Source organism: Drosophila persimilis, unplaced genomic scaffold (genome assembly GCF_003286085.1).
Source record: "Drosophila persimilis strain 14011-0111.01,24,50 unplaced genomic scaffold, DperRS2 tig00000002-arrow-pilon, whole genome shotgun sequence".
Lineage (NCBI taxonomy): Eukaryota > Metazoa > Arthropoda > Insecta > Diptera > Drosophilidae > Drosophila > Drosophila persimilis.
The window spans coordinates 18,426,674-18,449,671 of record NW_020825289.1 but is presented as its reverse complement, the minus strand read 5'-3'; the positions used below and the strand labels follow the sequence as shown (position 1 = coordinate 18,449,671).

General features: G+C 45.1%; 5 protein-coding genes across 5 annotated transcripts; 3 read left to right on the top strand and 2 right to left on the bottom strand.

The window, feature by feature from the left end:
- The first annotated feature begins 337 nt into the window (after window positions 1–337).
- Window positions 338–2,267, top strand: LOC6592826 (farnesyl pyrophosphate synthase). Its single transcript, XM_002017719.2, has 6 exons — window positions 338–563; window positions 802–896; window positions 964–1,175; window positions 1,239–1,600; window positions 1,661–1,887; window positions 1,953–2,267. Exons 1-6 carry the CDS (start codon window positions 382–384, stop codon window positions 2,132–2,134), a joined length of 1,260 nt encoding a protein of 419 aa, XP_002017755.1. The 5' UTR covers window positions 338–381; the 3' UTR covers window positions 2,135–2,267.
- Window positions 2,245–5,605, bottom strand: LOC6592827 (CWF19-like protein 1 homolog). The gene is made up of 8 exons (XM_026985001.1): window positions 5,583–5,605; window positions 4,001–4,167; window positions 3,617–3,948; window positions 3,247–3,564; window positions 3,095–3,191; window positions 2,710–3,038; window positions 2,491–2,648; window positions 2,245–2,435 (listed from the first exon to the last, which is right to left on the bottom strand). The coding sequence occupies exons 1-8, from the start codon at window positions 5,600–5,602 to the stop codon at window positions 2,297–2,299; spliced, it is 1,560 nt and encodes a 519-aa protein (XP_026840802.1). The 5' UTR covers window positions 5,603–5,605; the 3' UTR covers window positions 2,245–2,296.
- Window positions 5,606–6,157: 552 nt separating this feature from the next.
- LOC6604480 lies at window positions 6,158–6,853 on the top strand. Its single transcript, XM_026986668.1, has 3 exons — window positions 6,158–6,265; window positions 6,327–6,449; window positions 6,512–6,853. The coding sequence occupies exons 1-3, from the start codon at window positions 6,158–6,160 to the stop codon at window positions 6,851–6,853; spliced, it is 573 nt and encodes a 190-aa protein (XP_026842469.1).
- A 1,561-nt stretch (window positions 6,854–8,414) lies between these two features.
- Window positions 8,415–10,820, top strand: LOC6592188 (augmin complex subunit dgt5). The gene is made up of 5 exons (XM_026986657.1): window positions 8,415–8,524; window positions 8,582–8,859; window positions 8,913–10,119; window positions 10,191–10,378; window positions 10,461–10,820. The coding sequence occupies exons 1-5, from the start codon at window positions 8,430–8,432 to the stop codon at window positions 10,727–10,729; spliced, it is 2,037 nt and encodes a 678-aa protein (XP_026842458.1). The 5' UTR covers window positions 8,415–8,429; the 3' UTR covers window positions 10,730–10,820.
- Window positions 10,821–10,833: 13 nt separating this feature from the next.
- Window positions 10,834–22,717, bottom strand: LOC6592189 (lachesin). Its single transcript, XM_026986659.1, has 2 exons — window positions 21,747–22,717; window positions 10,834–12,152 (listed from the first exon to the last, which is right to left on the bottom strand). The coding sequence occupies exons 1-2, from the start codon at window positions 22,300–22,302 to the stop codon at window positions 11,611–11,613; spliced, it is 1,098 nt and encodes a 365-aa protein (XP_026842460.1). The 5' UTR covers window positions 22,303–22,717; the 3' UTR covers window positions 10,834–11,610.
- Between the last annotated feature and the right edge of the window lie 281 nt (window positions 22,718–22,998).

Here is a 22,998-nt window from a genome sequence, read left to right as displayed (position 1 = left end):
CATAAAAAAATATGGTAAAACCGGAAAAAATTAGCCAAAAACGAGTCTAAAACAAAATACACCCCAAAAATATCAAGGTGGTGACTTTAATGTTTTTATCTAAATTAGCTATATATTAGAAACAGAGTCAACTTCACCGTAAATTTTCAAGCAAGAAACATTTAAAGCTAAAACAAGCTGCCTCCATTTAAAAAATGCTAGATATAGCCCGAAGTATGCTGGAATGGCAGCACTGCTTTGCATCTCTGAGTCTGCTATCGATAATCTGTGCTGTTCACCAGTATTTGAAAACGTTAGGAAATTAGAAGTTAAATTTTTGGTCAAGGGGCGGAAGGGAAGCTGTCGTTAACGGAGAGAATTCTGATAATATTGTGAATAAAAATGTTTAAACTAGCTCGTCGGATTCTTCCCCAGCAGCGGATATTCCCAAATCCGCTGCGTCTTCACCGACTAATCTCCACCAGCGACGAAGTCAACGCGGAGCCTATTATCAAATCCATGGAAACGATTGGCGGCCTGTCCACGGAACTTGTTAACGAGCAGAAGCTGAAGAAGACCAGCAGGTAATCTACCGGTTTCTGCACTTGAACTTTGTCTATTTTTGTTTACATTGGCTTTGGGGGCACTTGTGCACTTGCTCTGCTCTGCGTAGTTGGTGATGGGCGTGGAGTCTGTGGGAGAAAGCTGTTTGTACGAGTACTAACGGAGTCACGTAGGCCAAAGATACACCCATATTGTGTTCAGCCGTGTGTGTATGTGTTTGTATTGCATTCTATTGTTTGTGTTTTTGTTTTCCTCCAGAACATTATCAACGCTTCAAAATCACTCTGTTCCAATTGCGGCCCGCGTCACAGTGTCAAAAGATGAAAGTCGCGACTTTATGGCTGTGTTCCCCGGTGAGCTCCACCTTTGTTTCCCCCAATTAGCATAATAGTACTAATTTTTATTCTAATGCGTTTGCAGATCTTGTGCGTGACATCACTACCGTGACAAAGACCTATAATTGCAATGATGCCGCTAAGTGGTTTGCCAAGGTGCTGCAATACAATGTACCGCGGGGTAAAAAGAATCGCGGCATACTCACAGTGCTCACCTACAAGAATCTGGTGCCCGCCGAAGATCTGACCCCAGAAAACATAAAGCTGGCCCAGTACCTGGGATGGTGTGTGGAAATGGTACGTCTTGTTCGTATATTGTTAAGAACGCCAAACATAATCAGAGTCACATTATAATTGCAGCTTCAGAGCTTCTTCATAATCTCTGACGACGTGATGGACAACAGCACAACACGACGCGGCCAGCCGTGCTGGCACAAGGTTGAGAACGTTGGCTTGACGGCCATCAATGATGCTCTAATGATTGAGAATGCCATGTATGCCATATTGAAGATGCATTTCAGCCACCTAGACTGCTATGTGGCGCTCATGGAGCTTTTCCATGAGATTACCTACATAACAACTTGTGGCCAGTCCCTAGATCAGCTCAACTCGCATCGAAGTGTTTCCGAGTTCACTATGGAGAACTACAAAGCAATTGTGGACAACAAAACTGCCTACTATTCATTCTATCTGCCGTTTGCTGTTGCTTTACACTTGGCTGGGTGCGTAGTTATACTGCAATTGTCAGGATATTCTGTATAATAGGTCCTTTCTTCGTGTAGATATAAGGACGCCGAAGCTTTCCGACAATCAAAGACCATTCTCCTGGAAATGGGTCACTTTTTCCAAGTGCAAGACGATTTCCTTGACTGCTTCGGGAATCCGGAGGTGACTGGCAAAATCGGCACCGACATACAGGACAACAAATGCTCCTGGCTAGCCGTGGTGGCCATGCAGCGAGCCAATGCCGAACAAAAGAAAATAATGGTTGATTGCTATGGAAACAATGGTGAGACGATCGGAACTACTTAGCCAGTGAAATCCGTTGGTAATAATTGAAACTTTCCAATGCAGATCCAGTCAAGGTGGAGCGTGTTAAGGAGCTTTACAAGGAAATCGGCTTACCAACTACTTTTGCCACATTCGAAGAGGAGTCGTACAACATGATTAAAACGCACATACAGCAAACATCGCGCGGTGTTCCCCACCAAACTTTCCTGCAAATCCTCAACAAAATCTACCAGCGAGACTCCTAATCTATTCATATCCATCAATTTGAGACGAGAACGTTTTTTCTTAAATTATAGCTTTAGAATTTATACAAGGGTCAATATTATACAATGCATAAAATGAATGGGTTAAGCAATTACAAACGATATTATAACTTTATTATACCTACATTCTTTTAATATAAACACTTAGACAGTGAAGTCAAATGGGGCAAACCCCTTCCGGAAGTCTGAAACATAAGTCGTCTCTTCGTCTTTCTCGAGAAGGCATTCCTTCCAGTTGACTTTTTCGTCACAATTAAGAAGATTCTCCGAACAGAAAACGTCCCTGGAAAATAGATTAATCAAATAACAATGTTAATAAACTTTAAACTTCAACGCACCTTGCGAAATGCAGCGGGAAGTGATTCATCTGCCGCGTAATGAGCGTGCTGTCATCGGGGAGCTCGGCCAGAAAATAAGGTCCAATTTCTGGTAACATTTTCGGAGAATCTAATGCCGGTAGCGTCTCAAATTGAAGATTGAATTCCTCCGCTTTGTCCTTAATGATTAAAGCGAATAATTAGCAGGGTTCATAGAGGATCTTGTGGAGATTTGCATACCTCAAAACTATGCTTTATCTTCCATGCATAACCTTCCTCGAAACCGAGCACATTGATCTGTAGGTGGAACGACTTGTAATGGCGTTCCGTAAAGCACACCACTTGACCGATGGTTTTGAAGAACTTTCGCAAGGAGTTTTTAAATTTGTCCAGCTCCTCCCAATCCTCTGTGGTTAGTTGTGCTGCGCAGGGAAGATGCTTTGTGGACAATATCATGACATGGTACCTATTTATTGGGCCCTTGGCCAGGGCCAGATAGAAACGTTCCCCGATAGTAATAATGAGATGCTTTTCTACATCGGGCGATGACAAACAGAACCAGCATTTTTCTGAAATTGTATGAAATATGAGAAACGACAATACGAGCTACTGACTATTGGCTTACCCTGGTTCAATTCTTGCATACGCCGCTTTTTCCCATAGCCACGCTGTCCTTTTGATTTCTTTTTTTCCATATCGTAAAAATATTGGCGGGTTTCCGACTGAAAAGTTTATGTCTTTAATAACACTGATAAACGCAATACGAGGAATACCCACTGTGTCATTCTTGTCGACGGTTCCGCACAAATCTAGCCCAGCATAGGGACACGGAATTTCATTGGTTGTCTTCTGTACCAGATCAAGCAGTCGGGACTTGTCGACAGGTTTTAGGCTGAGCGCGTATATATATTTTGCTTTTTCACTGTTTCCCACATCAGCTAGTGAGATGAATCGGGTACAGAGCTCAAACTGCGTGGTCTCATCTTTTGGCATACGAAATGGCGGGCACTCAAAGTAGGTGCCGTTGATGGCACAAAAATGATAGCGTGGCTTGATCTCCCGACAAAGAAACGATATCAACTTGGATGCTGTTTCCTGGAATAGATTATTGATAAACAGACCCACATACTGGTTAATAAGCACCTACATTCGCATTCTCCTGCATCCCGTATGGCCATTGCGATGTGAGAAGTACGTCCACTCCTCTGTACTCGGTGGAGCAGTTCTTCGACACCAAGCACGAATTTCTGACGGCAAAAATATCAGATTTAGTGAACTCGTGGTTTGACTTAGCTGAATCTGCAGAACCAGCTGATTCCACGCCACTTAAATATGCTATTTTAACGCCACTAGTAAGCGTGTACACCCCTCGTTTGCCAAGGTATGTGAGGTTTGTGCATATTTCACCATCCGCCAGATCCTCAAAATGCTTTTCATGCTCCTTCTGGTTTGGACCGAGTATGTAGGTGGGCACTGTGACTGCAGATTGACCATGTAAACATATAAATCGACACTAAACTGTAGTACTTACTGTGCTTGAATCCATTCTTGTAGGCAATCAGCTCCTCGTTCTGTTTATCATCGCCAAAAAAGTCTCCGACGCAGCACAATATCTCAAAGGGTCCCGCTTTTTTGTTGACCGTTTCCACCCGCTGGAATAACTGCTTGAAACGGCCCCGCACATCGCCCACAACTAATCTGTGAGTTGAAAAACATTGCATTAATTAATCAATCAATTTTAAGTAATATAATATCAATTTTATTATATTTAACTTACATTTTGGTGCCCGCGTCCATTGGTTCCGATAGGTGGTTCAGTTCAGATTAGTGGTTCGCAAAGAGTGCTGCCAACTGGCTGCGAATAATTGCGCTGTTTGAGCGAACCGTTGAATATGTTTAAGATAACCAATTTACACGTGCCACAAATCTGCTAATCAAAGCATTACCATTAAGAAATAATATATAGTTTATGGTTATGTAAATTTATATCATTATGTAATTCATGTATCTAAGCCATAATTATCGCAACCATAGCGATCATTTTGGGAATTTCACGTTAGAAGTTCTAGCAATTGCTGTTTAATTGTATAATTTTATTATATTTAACTTACATTTTGGTGCCCGCGTCCATTGGTTCCGATAGGTGGTTCAGCTCAGATTAGTGGTTCGCAAAGAGTGCTGCCAACTGGCTGCGAATAATTGCGCTGTTTGAGCGAACCGTTGAATAATTTTAAAATAACCAATTTACACGTGCCACAAATCTGCTAATCAAAGCATTACCATTAAGAAATAATATATAGTTTATGGTTATGTAAATTTATATCATTATGTAATTCATGTATCTAAGCCATAATTATCGCAACCATAGCGATCATTTTGGGAATTTCACGTTAGAAGTTCTAGCAATTGCTGTTTAATTGTATAATTTTATTATATTTAACTTACATTTTGGTGCCCGCGTCCATTGGTTCCGATAGGTGGTTCAGCTCAGATTAGTGGTTCGCAAAGAGTGCTGCCAACTGGCTGCGAATAATTGCGCTGTTTGAGCGAACCGTTGAATAATTTTAAAATAACCAATTTACACGTGCCACAAATCTGCTAATCAAAGCATTACCATTAAGAAATAATATATAGTTTATGGTTATGTAAATTTATATCATTATGTAATTCATGTATCTAAGCCATAATTATCGCAACCATAGCGATCATTTTGGGAATTTCACGTTAGAAGTTCTAGCAATTGCTGTTTAATTGTATAATTTTATTATATTTAACTTACATTTTGGTGCCCGCGTCCATTGGTTCCGATAGGTGGTTCAGCTCAGATTAGTGGTTCGCAAAGAGTGCTGCCAACTGGCTGCGAATAATTGCGCTGTTTGAGCGAACCGTTGAATAATTTTAAAATAACCAATTTACACGTGCCACAAATCTGCTAATCAAAGCATTACCATTAAGAAATAATATATAGTTTATGGTTATGTAAATTTATATCATTATGTAATTCATGTATCTAAGCCATAATTATCGCAACCATAGCGATCATTTTGGGAATTTCACGTTAGAAGTTCTAGCAATTGCTGTTTAATTGTATAATTTTATTATATTTAACTTACATTTTGGTGCCCGCGTCCATTGGTTCCGATAGGTGGTTCAGCTCAGATTAGTGGTTCGCAAAGAGTGCTGCCAACTGGCTGCGAATAATTGCGCTGTTTGAGCGAACCGTTGAATAAGTTCAAAATAACCAATTTACACGTGCCACAAATCTGCTAATCAAAGCATTACCATTAAGAAATAATATATAGTTTATGGTTATGTAAATTTATATCATTATGTAATTCATGTATCTAAGCCATAATTATCGCAACCATAGCGATCATTTGGGAATTTCACGTTAAAAGTTCTAGCAATTGCTGTTTAATTGCCCGATCAGTATTCTATATTTGAATATACAACTAAACTTTAACCTTAGTGCAGTGTCAATGGCCCAAAATATGAAATTAGATATGACATTGGCCCCAAACAGCATTCGATTGCAACAATGAACCTTTGCTAGGTTTTCTGGTCATGCGTGGCTGGCACAATTAAGTGGATGGATTGCTCTTTGCGTTCCATTAGAGTATGCCAAGCTGCGTGGGACATATAAAATGGACAGTCTGTCTCCAATCCAATCATTCGGTTAACCACAGCAATGTCACCAAGTCAGATATTGTTAATTTCTGTAGTGCTCGGTGTGGCGTTGAGCACTCAAAGCGTGCTAGGTCAGACAATCGACTGTCAACGACCACCCCAACTTGTGGTATGTGTGGTTATGGAAAATATTTAATTGGAGACAGCATTAAAGTCTTTCGCGTTGATAGGATCCAGCATTGTGCTGCAGGGACGGTGGTCGGGACCAGGTTGCAGAGAAATGCGCCCAGAGGATTATAGGAGGAGCAAATGCACAGGCTAGGAAAGGCCTGCCATCGCTGGAAACTGCCACAGTGAGTACTCATTGTCAAAAATTCTAAACATATAGAGATTAAATATTACACTTGCAATACAGTGTCTGGCTGAGTGCATCCTCACAACGTCACAGTACATTCAGGATCCACAGAAGCTCAACTTCGACAACATCCGCAGTGATCTCTCCAGAAAGTTTTCCAATGACACTGCTTATGTAGAGGCGATGACAGCAGCGTTTACCAAATGTGAGCCCCAATCACAACGTCGGCTGGCAGCCATCCAGCAATCTCAGCAACAGCACAAATGCAGTCCCTTTTCGGCGATTGTTCTCGGTTGCACATACATGGAGTACTTTAAGAATTGCCCCGAACATCGGTGGACGCAGAATGCGGAATGCGCCTTAGCTAAGACTTATGTTACTCAATGTGGACTGGGGGCTTAGATTCTTGATGTTACAAAATATATATAAAGAGTTCATATAATTTAAAATAGAAACAGTTTTGGGCCTGTCCACCTACTCATCGATTTCGATAACAAAACTGTTCTTGCAGCCCTGATTCGTAATCGTTATAGAGAATGCATTCCCATAGAAGCATATTTTCTACGGTATATAGAAATCCAATAAAAGCGAGTATTTAGAATAAACCAGTTAAGTAGAAAATTGATTCATTATTCGGATAAAATTATGTGGGCATGGCTAAATGTTCTATATAGCTGATTTGGACGGAAGATTAAAATTGAGGGAATCGTCGTATTTGTTGAATCGGTAATGGCCCGGTTGACAACATTTAAATCCTTGTCGCTCACATTCAAAAAAGTTCGATTTGGCGCGCACCACTCGGTATATTTTTCAAATGAGACCGTATATTTCGGTGCTGTTCTGAGGTTCATACTGCAGAAATACTGGTTTTCGCCGCGCTCCCATGGTATTTTTGTCCATTTTCTTCAATCTATTAATTTAATTTTCAATTTTATATAGAAATCCAATAAAAGCAAGTATTTGGAATAGGCCAATCATGTATAGAATTGATTCATCAATCATACAAAATTGAGTGGGCATGGCTAAATGTTCCATATAAATAGTATTATCCAACGGAACAAAGAATATGAGGAATTGGTCGTCGAATTTGAATTCGCCGCAGTTCGCCGCAGTTCGCTTTAGCAACAATGAGTCTCGTTCCATACACAATGTTGCACATTCCATACACACTGTTGCAGCAACATTTTCTTGAAAACCGTTTTTTGGTCAAAATAAAATACATTAAGGTAATTAAAAGAAGCAATCTTGTAGAAAATGCATTTATCTATGGGATAAAACTAAGTGGGCATCTATAGCTTGAAATATAGGCAATACCCGATTCGCCGCAGTTTCGATTTTGCAACAATGAGTCCCATTCCATACACAAACATGCTGCTAATTCCATGCACACATACCCTGGGGGTAATGGATGTTATAGAATTGTGAACACGTTTGTCTTCCAAGGCTCAATAGGTATCAGGATCGAGATAAATATATACAAGATACTAATAATACACATGAATAAGTCAAAAACATATCAATTTGAGAAAATTTCTTTATAAATCACGTTTGATCTTCATAAAAAATTAACAAAATAGGGTGCACAAAGGCCTATACACGCATCATGTCTTCAAATACCAGCAACATTGCAACTGTTTATTTGGTGAACTATTTTGTTTAACCCTTTTTTTACAATAAATACAATAAAAGCAAAGACTAAAAACTAACCAATCTTGTAGAAAATTGATTCATCAATGAGCTAAAATTATGTGGGCACGGCTAAATGTTCTATATAGCTAGTAATATTCGTCGGAATATGAAAAATGAGGAATATGTAAAATATAACTTGAATTCGTCAGTATATTTACGGTATATTTTTTAAATGAGGTGGTATGTTTCGGTATATTTCGGAGAGTCAGGCCGTATAAATCCGCGGGCACACTGACGCGTTCAGATCAATGGCCGCGCGCAAAATCAACAAAAAAAAATTCTTTTAAAAATGGCACACTCTGATAAAATTGAGGCATTTAAAGCATGGGCCACAAGTCTTGGCTGTGCGCCCAGTGTCATACCAGCCGATGAAGATCTCAGAAAGTAAGTTCGAAGCCATAGGCGCTAGGACATTCATGATTGTCAAATATCTGATCGCAGCATCTTCAAATCGGGCTCCCACCAGCTTTTTGCGCAACTGCAGAGACGTGTTCGACCTCGGGAAGAGGTGGAGGAGGTAAGGGCAAATCTGCTCATCGCCCAGGTGGAGCGTCATAAGGGCAAGGTGGTGCCCCTAGCCTCGCGCAGCCTTCTACCACCGCAGCTTCAAAGGCTCCAACAAATGAAGGAGCTGACGAAGGAGAAGGAGACTGCAGAACAAACTCTGAAGGAGGCCAGACAGGAGTATAATAAACTTTCCGCCAGCATCAAATCAAAGAGTGAGCAATGCACAGAAAAAATGGCATCTTCTAACCTCCTACCTTATTCGCAGACATACAAACCATTAGGGCCAAGAACCAGCGAGATCTTCTGGAGTCAAAGTGCAATATGCTGGAGCTGAAACTGGAGTCTATGAAAAAATCGTATGAGCAGGAGCTGAGGAACAAGGCCCAAATCTTGGCGAGCACACCAGTCAAATTGAGTTCGGAGAACGCTAGCGAGAAGCGGGCCACCAAGGTAGTGGAACAGGCGCTCAAGGAGCTAGATACATTTTATGGTGTCTGCAATGACGAGACCAACAGTGCAGACGTATTGGCCCAGGCCAAGGAACGGCTTTGGAACGAAATGCGGAGCATCTTTTCTAAAACTCCTAGTGCTCCACTTTTCAATGTAATAATGAAGATCAAGGAGAAACAGCTTCAGTATATAACGCAACTAAGTACGGCGAATAAGGGAAACACCCCAAAAGCCAAGCCCCTGTTGACCAACTACGAGGTAAAACTTCTGAAGACCAAAGCGGAGATGCTCGGACTGGCGGCCAGGTACCTTTCTGCTGATAAGGAGTTGGTCAAGCTGGAGGCTCGCTTCTGCGAGGACTATACTCCTTTTGTTGACGAGCTGCAAAAGAAGGTGAACAGCTTCAATGCGATTGCCAGTACCGACGAGGACAGCACGGACGAGCTAATCAGCGACTTTCTTGTACAGTTTACCATGCGGACTTTCAATATGGCCCGCAACGAATTCCTCGTCGAGCAAATTGAGCAGCTGCGCCAGGAGCTGAAGGCAGGCGCCAAGCAGCTGGAAAATCACGACCTAATTCTAAGCTCCGTGAAACAGGTGTACAGCGCAGTAAGCACTGCCATCAATCGAATACAGGAAGATATGGGCCAGCTCTCGCAGATAAAAGAGAAGATCCTCTTCTCGAGGAACATGATGAAGAACTTGCTCGATGACATGCATGCAGCCACCCAGAGCCAGAATGCCAAATCTCAGCTGATCAGCACCAAGCTAAAGGTCAACAACATGTCGATGCTGAGCTCGGAAAGCTTCTACATGGCCAACGACAGTGTGTTCTGTAGCACCAAGCTTGAGTTCGATGGCAACAACAGCATTGCCAACTCCACTCTGGTGCCAGGAGCAGCCGGCTCGGCAGTTACTCTCACATCTGGGCCCGGCACCCTTGTGCCCTGCCACCTTCTCGAACTAAACACGTTCGCCGAAATGCCGCTGGTAAAGTTTAGCTGCGTACCCCGATCCTGGTAAGTGGGGGTCAAAGTCGTAGCCCCCAACATGAATGCAATTAATATTTAAAATTTCTCTTCTCTGGTAGTGCTGGTTTGCTGTCGGCCAATCCGCTCATCGTTGAAGCCCAGGAGCTGGCCTCCACCGTTCAACTGGTGCCGGGCCATCTGTTGACACCCTTCAGGGCCCTGCAGGAAGTCCGTAAACGCATTTTGTGGGCGTCGGCAATTGCCGCACACACGTCTGACTTGAAATTGAGTTTGCAGCCGTTAATTGGTAAGCTCGCATTCTCGACCCTTCCGAGTAGACATTTTGTATCATTTCCGTGTCTGACCCCGTTGTTACCCCTTCTCCACAGTGGATCCGCACGATTTGAAGCTGAAGGCACGTCGGCAGCAGGAGGAAATCGAACAAAAGCTGGACAGCTTAACGGGCATCGCCGTGAAGTCCAGACTTCAGTTGCAAAAGGCTGAGCGCATCTATCACTTCATACTCGAGAATCCGTTGAATCGCTACGTGCCTCCCACAAAGGTCTTCAGCAACGGCACCTTTTCCGACTACGAATCGGAGTTCAATCTGTATTATCGCATGGCCACCATGGAGGGTTCGTTTATGGCCACTAAATAATTCAAGCAATTCTTAGAATGCATAAGCTCAAAATACTTTGTAGATAGATACATCCCTCGAAGGGAAAATAAATTATAAATTATAAATCTTACTTTTATATATTTTTATTCATTTTTTTTTGTTTTGTTTTGGTTTTTATATTTTAGTACAAAGTCGAAATAGATTTTTTGTTGCGCCCTCATTACAAATTGGGCATACAATATGTCGGTATTCAATAGAATTTCGAGTTGCGCTTAGGAGCTAATGATGTACACAACGATGTTGCTTGCCTTCATTCGGATATGAATTTTGCCGCGATTCCAATGCAGATTTTGAGGTTTTGGGTCTATCATGTTTTGCAGAACGAAAATACTTTAATATTTATTAAATAAACATAAAATACTCTCATAATTCTGAGATGTGTTGTGTAATTGGAATGCTGTGATGTGTCGTCGTCGTCGTCGTCGTCATTGTCTTTTGCTTAGAATAAAATACATATTTAAAACATATACAGAGCCAGATCAGAAAACAAAGCGGACGAATGTGGTGGCTGGGCTTGATTCGGCTTTTGGGTTCGGTTCTAAAAAACTATATCGTAGTTATCGTGGGCCCTTTCACTTAGCGTACTTAACTTAAGACATAATGTTGGACGTTTGAAGATTGGACAGGGCGAAACGGAAACGGAAAGGCAAAATGAAACAGAAACAGAAACTACAAAACATAGGCAGGAACAGAGGAAAAGAGAATCGAATCATTTTGCGACGTCTGTTGGATTGATTTGTATATGATGTAGGTTACTATATATTATATCTATGTATAGTATATATTTATGTATTCGAGGGCTGATTGATGGTTTGGACTTGGAGCGTTTGTAGTCAGAGTCAGTGGGGGGAACCATTGGCTTATCTGGTGAAGAGCAGCGCCAGCAAGATGCCCACCAGGGCAAAGGAGGTGGCAGCCACATCCTCGGCTCCGGCATAGTACGCCTGGCCACAGGCCGGCGGGCACACGGGGATGATCGTCTCGAACAGATTCACACGGGCCTCGGCCTCGCCAAAGCGATTGGTGGCCTTGCAGACATAATCTCCGTACTGGCGCTTCTCGATGGTGATCACGCGCAGCGTCGAGTCGGTGTACTCGTCGGCGGTGGCAAAGTGCGAGATGCTGTAGTGCTGGTTGTTGGCCAGCTGGATGTCATCCTTGGTCCAGACAATGGCCGGCGGTGGGTAGGCCTCGATGTGGCACTCCAGATCCATGTCATACTGCAGCGCCTGGCCGAGACGGGGCCGTGGCACGGTTATCACTGGCGAGAACTCCACCTCAATGTTGATGTTGCGGCGATCTCCCCTGCTGACCCCGTTGTCGGCCACACAGTAGTAGGTGCCGCGGTCCTCCTTCTTCACCGACTTGATGCGCAGTATGTTGCCCACATAGGTGGCACTATCTGGAATGGATCAAAGATAACAGAGAGGCGATCATGAGTAAGGTTTAGATATCCATTATATTGCATATTTATATATCTCATTCAGCGGGTGCGTTCAAGTGAGAACAAGCCACGATTAGTGCATGTATTAATGAAGCGGCTCTAAGCGGGTCGGGCCTCAGCCTTTTGTGTTTGTGCAGTGAAAATAGAGTCAAAAATCTGATTTTAATGAGCCAGCCGGGGCCACATCCGTTAGCACTTTGTGTGTGGGTGACCTTTTCCCTGCCTTTAACGCTCTTCCCGCTTCCCACTCCCCACTCCCGTCTCCGCCATTCGCTCCACTAACAATGGCAACGTTAATGACCTCTAACAAGTAAACCATTTTGTTGCTGGTGTGCCTATGACTCTACTGCCTTTGGCTTCGGCTTCGGCTTCGGCTTCTGCTTGTTTTTGCTGCCAACTAATTTTGAAAAACGTAGAGCGCGGCTGCACTTAGGCATAAGTGCACCAAAGGATAGCACGAAAGGGGCCTGGTGGAGAGTGGAGGGCGGAGGGTGGTGAGGCGCCTGCATTGCAACAAGCAACTGAAGCGTAAACGGGAATACGAATGGGAATAGGAATTGCAGTGCGAGAGGTGCGCTCAGCCTCAGTGTTGGCTGGGCTCATAACCGGAAGTTGGCTCAGCGCAAAGAGAGAGAGAGATGCAGATGCAGAGGGAGAGGGAGTGCAACGAGTGCAATGAGCCCAGGGATCTCCCAGCCCCCTCTCAACCGCACAGAGAGATGTACGAGTACTCGTAGATGGTATTCATATGAGTCTGTGGCTGTGGCTGCTCTTCAAACATTTGCCAAAACAATTCAGGCTCAAACAATTGACACAAACTACACAGAAAGTCCGGGGAGGGACTGCCAAGCAGCAGGAGAGAGACAGAGAGAGAGCATTGACCAAAACTCCGGAATGCCCTGGAAATATTGTATGTTTCATGCGAATTGCATTCCAAATGCGGGCAAAGGGATTGAGCGGGGGGAGAGGGTGGCATGCCTACTCGACTGAAACATTGCAAATTAATTGCGCCTGGGAATCGAAGTAACACATTTCATTAAAATTGGATTGACAGCCTGTCCCCGACTCCCTACACCTCCCCCCTCCCACCCTCTGTAGCCATAGTAATCGACATGGCAATGGGTTAAGGCGGCCTCCTCACAATTGCAGCAAATTGAACGAACGAAGCTCTTCTGCTGGCGGGGGGGCAACATCGTGATGCGGGCATTGGAGGAAACAACGCAACAAACTCATTTCAATATTAGAAAAACACACACATGTCATGGCATGGCAGATATCCCTTGAAGACTCCAGAGAGCGACACAGTCGTGGGCTTTGTTTAATTAGTCCAATGGAGCAGCAGCAGCATGACCAGAAAGCATTTGTCGCCCCCCATTGGACACAAGCCCAAGACAAACACTCCAGCAATATAGTAGCGAGTCGAATGTGGGATAGAAATGGCTATCAAGTGCCCCATTTCCAGGGGATCACACTGGAATGGGAGGATGGGAGGAGCACCCATCCCTTTCAGAGCTCCAGGATCTAGTAGTGAAATCTTGTGGATGGAATATTAAGTATCTATCGGGGATGTTTAATTATGATCCAAATAAGGAGAGTCACAAAAATGCGTACTGCAAGTGATGTTTATGTTCCCATAAAAAGCACAACAAAGTGCGAGCCGTAAAAGATAATTTTTCCCTCTGGCAAACAAATGAAATTTGTTGCGTTTGTAATTTACGAGCGTTTACTGTGCCTGCCAATGGGCTGTCATGTCATGTGTACTCGGCTAGGCCCAAAACAGGTTCTTTCTCTATCCCTCAATCCCAGTTGCTGTTTCTGTTTCTCTTTCTGTTTCTGCTGCTGTTTTCTGGCTCGCAGCGAACTTTAAGTGCAGCAGCGTGACTCTGGGCCTGGTCTTGGTCTAGGCCAAAAGCGCAGCTGCAGTGGCAAATGCTTGGGGTTCAACGGGGAAGGGCTGGGGGGAGGGAACGCACTCAAAATGACAAATGTCTAAGCATAGTAAAGAGTTTTGAGTTTTTCGACTGTTTTTTGTTTTATTTTGTTCTATTATTATACGAGTATTTGCTTTGATGGACGCCCGCGTGTCTGCTGGAGCACGAAATGATATGCGAGTCAGGTGTGGAGGCATTCAAGAGCTTCCCAGAACATTTGTCGCCTGTAAACCGTTTTACCGTTAGCATGTAAACTATATTTCCCTCCTGCCCCCTCGTTCTCGGGCTTTGGGGCTGTGCAGACGCGTAATTGGGGCGTGTCAGAAGAAGGCAAATACTTAATTGCTAATTAGTTATGCGACAGAAGAGAGATCGCAGGGAACGCTAGAGAGAGAGAGAGTGCACAGATGGCTCTTTCTTGAGAGTGAAGAAATTCCGAGTCTGTTTATAATTAAACCCCATATAAATGCTCTCCGAATTGACTCCAGATCTGGTTCATTCTGAAGGGTCAAATGGATCGTATAGTAGAGCAGAAAGTCATTGAAACGGAACACCCTTCACGAATAGGAATTGTAAACGGAATTCGAGATATGTTAGATTTAGGATTGTATTCAGGAATCGAAAAACATTGTAATGGCATCTAATTACAAACGAGACTCATATATCACTCGAATTCCAAACAAGAGCCAGGCAAGGGTTGGCCTACAAAAGAACTTTAAATGCAGACTGTACCTCTGCCGCTGCCTCTGCCGCTGCCTCTGCCTCTGCATCTAGCTGATCCGTAAAAACATTAAATATTGACAAATTATGAAGAAAATTTCTGTACAATCAAACTAATGAGAGAGTGATGCTGTAAGGAACCCGCATGTCATCAGGGACCAATAAAAGCGAACCAAAACAGAACCGGAAACACACAGATCTGTGGAGTCTGCAGAGTACATATCATATCCACAATCAAGCACCATCCATCATCCATAATACAGAATCTTGGCTGTGTGTGTGGAGTAATTTCAGTTACTAATGAGAGAATTAAAAACACTTTGCCCGACAGGATGACGCGGTGCCTCGCTTCAGGGGCGGAGTGCGAGTGCACTCTCTGACAACTAATGAAAGGAAAACAGAAACAGAAAGGAAAAAACAGAGACAGAGACAGAGACAGACCCCGAAGAGGCGAGTCGGCACAGAGTAATGAAAAATCAGACAGGCAGAGAGAGGAGTAACCATTTGTTTTGGACCAGGCCTGGGCAGGAACCGAACCTGTCTGGGACTGTCTCCGCCTGCCATCAAACAAAATGAAAACAACGTTGGTAACACCCCTGCCACCATCCCAGGCCTAGTCTCTCCCCTAGGCAAACAGCCAGAGATAAATTGTCAGTTAAAGGCAAACGAAAACAAGGCCCAAAGAAAATGGAAATTGTGCAAAGTGCAAAGGCAAAGGCAAAGACAGCGGCAAAGGTAAAGGTAAAGGTAAAGGTGAGAAGTGATGCAGACAAAGTGCAGGCAGGTACATATCTGGAGCTAGAATGGTATGGTCTGGTCTGGTTCTGAAAGGATCCCAGCCATAACCGGGAACGCAGCGATGACTCTCGAAAAGCCGGCGCAAGAGGAAACGGAAAATGCATTGAAAACCCTGACAGGGTTGCCCCTAACTGTGGCAGGTGTGGACGAAGGTGGGAGCTCTGTAGCTGTTTGTGTTTTGGGTCCGGGTCTGTGGCCCGTCAACGGTTAAATGCATCAGCGTTATGAGGCGGGCGCGCTCGCTTGGAAAATTTGTGACAAGTTCGGTGGAAAGGGTTACTCGATTGCCGCCACCGATTCTAATGGTCTTAAACTATTCGGAAGCCGGCTGCCGCCGTGAACGCCATTTTGTCAGCAGGAAACCACCACCGAGGCATCCTGGAAGTGGAAATCGAATTTGGCATGCAAAAAAGTATGTGCACCAATCACAGGGCAGGGCCAGACATCATGAGGGAAACAAGCGACACGGCAGTCGAAACAACAACTAAGTGGGAAAAAAATAAAACATTGATGCAACCGCTTTCCCTTTCCCTTTTCCCATCCCCGCCCGGTGTTGTTTTTTTTGGGGGGTGCTGAGCGCTGAGCGCTGAGCGGTGAGGGGTGTGCCGGTCCGGGCCCGTCTGGGCCTGCAGCCATATTTGAATTTTCCTTTTTCCCATTTCAATTTCCTGCTATTTGGCAAGGAAAGCGCAGGAAAAGCCCCAGACAGCACCTTCTTCTTCGACCTCAACTTGAAATGTCAACAGAATCTGAGGAACAGTTGCCAGAACCGAGCCGCGTGGAAATTATGAATGTTAATGCGAGTTGCGACACGTGTGACTCATCGCCATAATCCAGTGGCAGAACGGGTGCGCTTTTAATGACGCTTCGCCCACTGCACAGCACACTCACAAAGCGCTAGGCACGAACCCTAGTGTACACCCGCACCCGCACCCGCACCCAACCTAACCCATTCCAGTCCAGACCAGTCCAATCCAATCCGATCCGATCCATCATGGCTCTGGGCGAGTCACAGATGGGTCATGTCTCTCGTTCCCACACACACACACACACACACCTCTCAGTTCTGTGCCCTGCGTATGGCCTGGCAAAAATCCAATTAAAAAGTGCACACAATGTTTTTTCCCCAATATGATTTTCACATTTCTTCTTTTTGTCGTAATAGGATTGACCAAATTGTTCCATTTCATTGACTTGATACTGATATTTCCCGGCGTGATTTCATTAATTGGAGCACTCCGCTTCGGTTCTAATAGCTAAATTGATGTGGCAGGAAACAGGCTGTTCAGAGGATGCATGGATCCCGAGTGGAGACCCAACTGCATTTTCAAATCCTCAATTAACCGCCCAGTTCTGTCTTGCCCCAGAAGTCAAGTGTGGACAGAGTTGATTAAACCCACGACGGGGAGCGTCTTTTGAACCAACACCTGGCAGATGCAGTCCCATCCCCATCCCTAACATCATCATCATCATCGTCATCATCATCATCATTATAATCATAGTCATCATCATTCTCATAGTCATGGTTGTATTTTATGGAAAGAAATTGCATGCCTGTGCAAATTTGTCGCCTCTTCCTGTTTTGTCACCCAAACTCATCAAGGAACATCCATCCACATGAAGTAAGGGCTTCCCTTGTGTTGATGTTGGTGTTGGGGGGTACACACACACGCACACACACACACACGCATACACATAGATACTCGTATATCGAGCCTATAACAAGCTCTTGAGACATGTGAATGCACCCACTTTGGCGGGTAGCGCGCCTCAGACACTGCCTTCGCCTTGAAACCGCACACAGCGACATGGAGACACCCTCCCCAGTGACCCCCCACCCCCATCCCATCCCATCCCATAGAGAGAGAGCCACGTCCCAGGTCCACCACCCGAGAGACGACAGACTCTGTTGTTGACTTTTCAAAAGTGATTTTCTTCTTTCGAGTAGTACATTATAGCTACCCGAGTTATGCGGCCTGGCATGCCATTTATTGGATTACACTCAGCTCTCTCTCTCTCTCTCTCTCTCGCTCTCTCCCTCAACTCAATTGATGTTTGCTTCTTGTTTGGATTCTCTTTGGATGTGGCCGAGTGCAGACTGTACCGCAGGGGCCGCTTACAAAGCATAAATCATGGCATGAAAAGAAAACTATTAAAATAGCAATTACGCCAAAAAATGAAAATGGGAGATTGTTGCACAATGTCCGTGTGTGCCGCCGAGTGCCTAAACAAATATTGACTAAGTACCACAGCAAACAATGCGATGGGATTGCCGATTGCAGAGGAGAGAGAGGAAAACGAAAGTCGTGTATCCTTTGTGAGTGTGATAAGGATTAAAAAGCCGGTCGCTCCGGTCGCTCGGTCGCTCCGAAGGTGAAACATGCAGCTAAAAGTGCTAAATAAATACGGGAATTGCCACACAAAGAGCGCTACATGAATTGAAATGAATTCTATTTCTCTCACTTTTCCTCCTTCCTCTTCCCTTTCTCCTTTTTTTGGTGTGATAAGCTCTGGTGGTGGTGAGGGGAGGGTAGCGGAACGGACAAAATGGCTTCAGTCAGGCCCAAAAGAAAACTGGGACGATCGAGGCCTGAGAGACGAGACCAGTTCAGCTATTAACTAACAAGTTATTACCACTAAGGGCCACTGAGACATCTAAATCCTCGGCCAGACAATAGATCTAAAACATGATCATTAAAAGCAGAATCTGGCATCTTTTACGGCCTGTTAAAGAGTGAGTATCTAAGCACACACTTTCCCTGGAACTAGAAATGCTTGCCTTAGTTCTTGTTGAATTTTTCGCAGTGTACGGTGGCGGACAGTGGTTGCCCCATGTTGACCAGGTGGTCGTTGCCCCAGCAACCAACATTTATAAACAAGTTTTCCATGGCAGTACGTCATCAGCAGCGTTTATCGTTGTCGTTCTTGGTCTCGTTTCGCTGTACTTTGACTTTGCAACAAAGAGGATGCAGCAAGGCAGTTGCGGCTGCAAACAGGAAGAGGAAACGGCAGAAGGGGACCTATAAAAACATGCCCATCGTCATCAAAGGACTCCCTCTACCTCGCAAAAACCTAATTACTTGCAAATACTTTTCAAACTCATTCCCAGCTGCTGCCTCCGGCATTTGAAGAATGTTTTTTCCATTATTCATTAAATGGGAATCTGGGCTGCACTCTCGGGCAACTAATTTGGGCTTTGGGCACACGCCCTGTTGAGATCTCGAGAGGAGCATCAATTGCGCATCGAAATGTTTAAGCGTAAATATTATTAAATTTAAGATTTGCACCCTTCTAAAGGGACTACAGAGAGCGAGGGAGTGGGCGAAATTGCATTTGTATTTAAGGGCGCGATTGGAGTACTTGATAATGCTCACTTGAGTTTAATTCGCAATTTACCATACAACAATTTGCATAAAAGTTAATCAACAGCAGCAGAAGGGCGTCATAGAGGGACTGGGGACGGTCCGAACAGATCTTGCCAAGACTGGAATTAACGTAGAAGCTTATGAAGCGTATATATCACAGAACTCTCGCTGGATCACACATAATGGAACAATTAAAGTTAATTGAGCATGATCCGAGGATCTGCATCCCTCGATCAGATCCCAGATAAGTATCATCAGCTCACTTCCTGTGCCGAAACTAAGCCAAACAATAACCCAATTTTCGACAGCTGTCTGCTGTCGATTGCGATTGCTATTTAGGCTTCAGCAAATTCAGCATTCTCTGCAGAAAACAAACTCCTCACGTGAGCAGTAGCTCAAGGTGAGGTTTATTATGGAAATACGAGTGTGATTTCGCTGGGGCAAGCACGAATTTGAATGGGAGCCAGGTGCAAGTCGATGCACATGTCTCTGTTTACTCACACTCTCTCTCTCTCCCTCCCCTTCTCTCTGTTTATCTCTTCCAAAGTGCTGTTTGGGTGTTCAATAAAAAACGGAGAATAACCAATTGATTTGCATGGCAACGCACAAATTGGCATGCACTCTCGACTCCCCGACGGAGTCCAGCCCAACACCCCGAAAACTGCTGGCAAAACGGAAATGGTTGATTAGGGGTTCCTCCGGTTTGGTCCCTGGGCGGGACGCTGGTACTGGGTACTGCGTACAGCGTACCCTTTTCGCCTGGGGGGTTAGGGTTGCTTAGACAGGGGATCGGATCGGATCGCTGCGGCTTGTTTGTTTGCACTTTACACAACACACACACACACACGCACACCCATTGTTTGGGTTACCTTTTTAGCTTGTAATTTATATATTTTGTATATTTTGTATTCTTCGATTGTATTCGCCGGCTATCAAAATAAAAATTATGTAGCCAGGCGAGCACGGTAGGGCGAGGTGGGGCAGGGACTGGTCTGGCCAGGGGTGTGACAGGGGCAGAAACCATGCTCTCAGGCTCTAGCATTGTTTGTTGTTTACTCTTTCTTTCATTCACGGTTCCCTGTTTTTTGCTGCACCGTGCCCCTCCCCTGCTGCCCACCCATTGCCGAGAGCCGAGAGCAAAGCCTAGACCGTGTCTGATACGTACGTAAGAAACAGCCCTCCAGTGCAAAAAGCATTTGCACGGGCCGTTGTTCCCGATGTTTGCTTAAGCCCATACCTTTGCCCATTTGCCCATGCCCAGGACCTAGGCCCGGGGACCATCAAACGTTCCGTGGAACGTTTTCAAGTTGCGGAAGCAATTGCGCGTGCTGAAGTTGTCGAATGCCTCAAAAACTCGGAATGGCAAATGGGAGCGGGAACGGGAACGGGAACGGGAACGGGCATGTGCATGGAAATGGAAATGGGAATGCTGTATGAAGCACAAAAGGCAACAACTCCTCCAGTTCTCTTCAGAGCACGCCTTCTGCACTCGCATCTCCGCCACCCTTGCAGTCCCTGGATGGTTCCTGGATGGATGGACGGATGACTGCATGGATCGCCTCGTTGGCGCATTTCAAAGCCTGGGTTTGTTTGCTTAAGCTCTTTAAATTAGAGCGTAAAAAAGTGTGAAACTCCACACAGAAACCTCCTGGCAAACACTGGACACCCAGACCCAGACCCAGACCCAGACCCGTATCGTACCGAACCGGGGACCCACCCTAGGCCTTTGATTTATGGGAACAGCAGGAAAAAGTTAAGCCATTTCTGACTTGCCATCAAGCGTATCCACGTTATTGTGGTTCACTTTATTGCTTTCCAGGTCCATTTTTGAGCATGCTACTCCAGTATGGTATTGGATCCCCTACACCCCAATTAAAGATTGCACAAGTTCAGATACGACGCCCAACGAGCAGAGCAGCGCAGCGTAGTGTGGTGTGGTATAGGGTGTGCCCGGCCCACCATTTCTTTCCAGGTATTAGGCATTAAGTATCTATCGGATTAGTTACACTAATTGCTTTTTTGTTGCCGCTGCCGATGACGCTGCGATCTTGTTAAGAAACCATTACGGAGGGTTCGGTGCGCAGGGTCATAGTTCAGGTAGAACAGCAGCTAGCACCTGTACGGGATTAACCTTGTACAAGAACGGTGCATTCTACCTGTGGACCAAATTATTTTATTAGCTTTTCCCTTCTTTTCGGGAAAGGAAAGGCTCTCTACAAGAAATACAAAGAAATGGAAAACACAAAGCATTTGGCACTTGTCCAGCGTGGAATTTCCAATGAAATTTCACAGTGTGCATGGCAATAAAATCAAGGGCCTAGAACTGGCACCGCTCCCTTAAAGAAACAATTGCGAAATATGGCCACCGAACAGGTTGCCCTGGGGTGGCTTGTGGGGGAGAAAGAAGGTGAAAGAAGACAGCAGGCAAACGGCAAACGGCATAATAGCAACAACTAAATAAACAAAGCTTGAGAGGTGACGCCTGAGTGAGTCACGGTCACTCTCACACACACACCTACACAAAAGCACTCACACACTCTCTCTCTCAACTATGGTCAAAGCGGGACAGACAGACAGACAAGCAGCGAGAGAGGAGAGCGCCAGAACAGAGCACCCATCAAACGCTATGTTGTACATGTAATACATGGCATGGGTTAAACGCCCCACAACCCACATCCCGCACGGAAAACGGTAAATAGTAATTTCGAAACATTGAAGTTTGTGGAAGAAAGACTCACCCGTTGGCAGAATGGCATTGTTCTCGCGACGCCATGTGATGGTCGGGGTCGGATAACCGCTGGCAAAGCACTCCATTTGGACCTCGCTGCCCTCGCTGGCCACAATCGATTGCGTGGAATTGTCGGAGATAACGGGCGGGCGGCGCACAGAGAGCTTGACTTCGGCGCTCACCTTGTGCACGGTGGAGATCACCACCTGACAGGTGTAGGTGCCAGCGTCCGTCTCCTGGATGTCCTTTATTTGCAGTTTGTAGGTGGAAGAACTGGGGTCGTAGCGCAGCGAGAAGCGCGAGTCTTTGATGACGAGCGTGGAGCCCGTGGAGAGGAAGACCGGATCCGAGTCGGTCTTGAGGAAGAGCACATTGTACTCCTTGGCATACTGAACGGAGCAGTCGAACTCGACAGTGCCGCCGATGTCCTTGATCTGTTCCTGTGTGATGTATGAAATGGTTGGCGTCCTCTGCGCCTCTGCCTGCGTGGCGAGGAGGGCAAGTCCCAGCAAAAGGGAGCCAGCTAACGTGCTTCCCACGTTATTTACCATCTTGGGGCGCCACATATTATTGGGAAAACTGTTGATGAATCTTCCTGAGTTTCGCGTGCGCCAAATGTGAAAACGCGCCCAGCACCACACCCTACACAATCGAGAGCTGTTAATAACGCGCGAGCGGAGCTGAGAGCGTGGGGAATGATTTCTTGGCTGAAGAAAAGACGGCCGCCAAGCTACGCTCCACGTAGAAGAGAGAAGCAAGAGAAGACGACTCCAAAATAACACAGCTAGTGCTGTTTCGCTTACTTGCACGGGCAAGAGCGGATGCTGTCTGCGAGACACACTTGTCGGCTCGCTCTAAGCTGGTTTTGAGACTCTTTGGTCTCTCTCAGTGCCTCTTAACTGGTTGAGTATGTATGCATATGCATGTAAGCCGAGTTTGATCAACTAAATTACTTTTCACACACGACGCAAGAAACAACTGAACTCTTCGAATGGCGCGGGACGAATAAAACTGTCGCTTTGAAAATTGCGCCTCTATAACATTGGAGCGGCGGACTAGAGCTGGAAGAACACCGATATCACTGTACCGATGATTTCCCGATAGGTGAAGTGCTGCAAACCACATCAGAAAGAGGAATGTCAGTGCTGTAAAGAGTATTAAATATATCGATAAGATACGATTAATTGGGCGCGCATTCAAACACACTTAGATTTTTTCAAATTTTAATATTATTTATTACCTTGGACTCATAACTTTTCCCC

Bases quoted from the DNA above. Each gene is read 5' to 3' on its own strand.
- LOC6592189 (XM_026986659.1), bottom strand. From the start codon at position 22,302: ATGTGGCGCCCCAAGATGGTAAATAACGTGGGAAGCACGTTAGCTGGC. The intron at 12,153-21,746 runs GTGAGTCTTTCT...GATCCATTCCAG, and splicing joins CAATGCCATTCTGCCAACGG to ATAGTGCCACCTATGTGGGC.
- LOC6592188 (XM_026986657.1), top strand. From the start codon at position 8,430: ATGGCACACTCTGATAAAATTGAGGCATTTAAAGCATGGGCCACAAGT. The intron at 8,525-8,581 runs GTAAGTTCGAAG...ATCTGATCGCAG, and splicing joins GCCGATGAAGATCTCAGAAA to CATCTTCAAATCGGGCTCCC. The intron at 10,120-10,190 runs GTAAGTGGGGGT...CTTCTCTGGTAG, and splicing joins AGCTGCGTACCCCGATCCTG to TGCTGGTTTGCTGTCGGCCA.
- LOC6604480 (XM_026986668.1), top strand. From the start codon at position 6,158: ATGTCACCAAGTCAGATATTGTTAATTTCTGTAGTGCTCGGTGTGGCG. The intron at 6,266-6,326 runs GTATGTGTGGTT...TCGCGTTGATAG, and splicing joins AACGACCACCCCAACTTGTG to GATCCAGCATTGTGCTGCAG. The intron at 6,450-6,511 runs GTGAGTACTCAT...CTTGCAATACAG, and splicing joins CATCGCTGGAAACTGCCACA to TGTCTGGCTGAGTGCATCCT.
- LOC6592826 (XM_002017719.2), top strand. From the start codon at position 382: ATGTTTAAACTAGCTCGTCGGATTCTTCCCCAGCAGCGGATATTCCCA. The intron at 897-963 runs GTGAGCTCCACC...ATGCGTTTGCAG, and splicing joins CTTTATGGCTGTGTTCCCCG to ATCTTGTGCGTGACATCACT. The intron at 1,888-1,952 runs GTGAGACGATCG...TTTCCAATGCAG, and splicing joins TGATTGCTATGGAAACAATG to ATCCAGTCAAGGTGGAGCGT.
- LOC6592827 (XM_026985001.1), bottom strand. From the start codon at position 5,602: ATGGACGCGGGCACCAAAAT. The intron at 4,168-5,582 runs GTAAGTTAAATA...TTCAACTCACAG, and splicing joins ATGGACGCGGGCACCAAAAT to ATTAGTTGTGGGCGATGTGC. The intron at 3,949-4,000 runs GTAAGTACTACA...GTCAATCTGCAG, and splicing joins CAAGAATGGATTCAAGCACA to TCACAGTGCCCACCTACATA.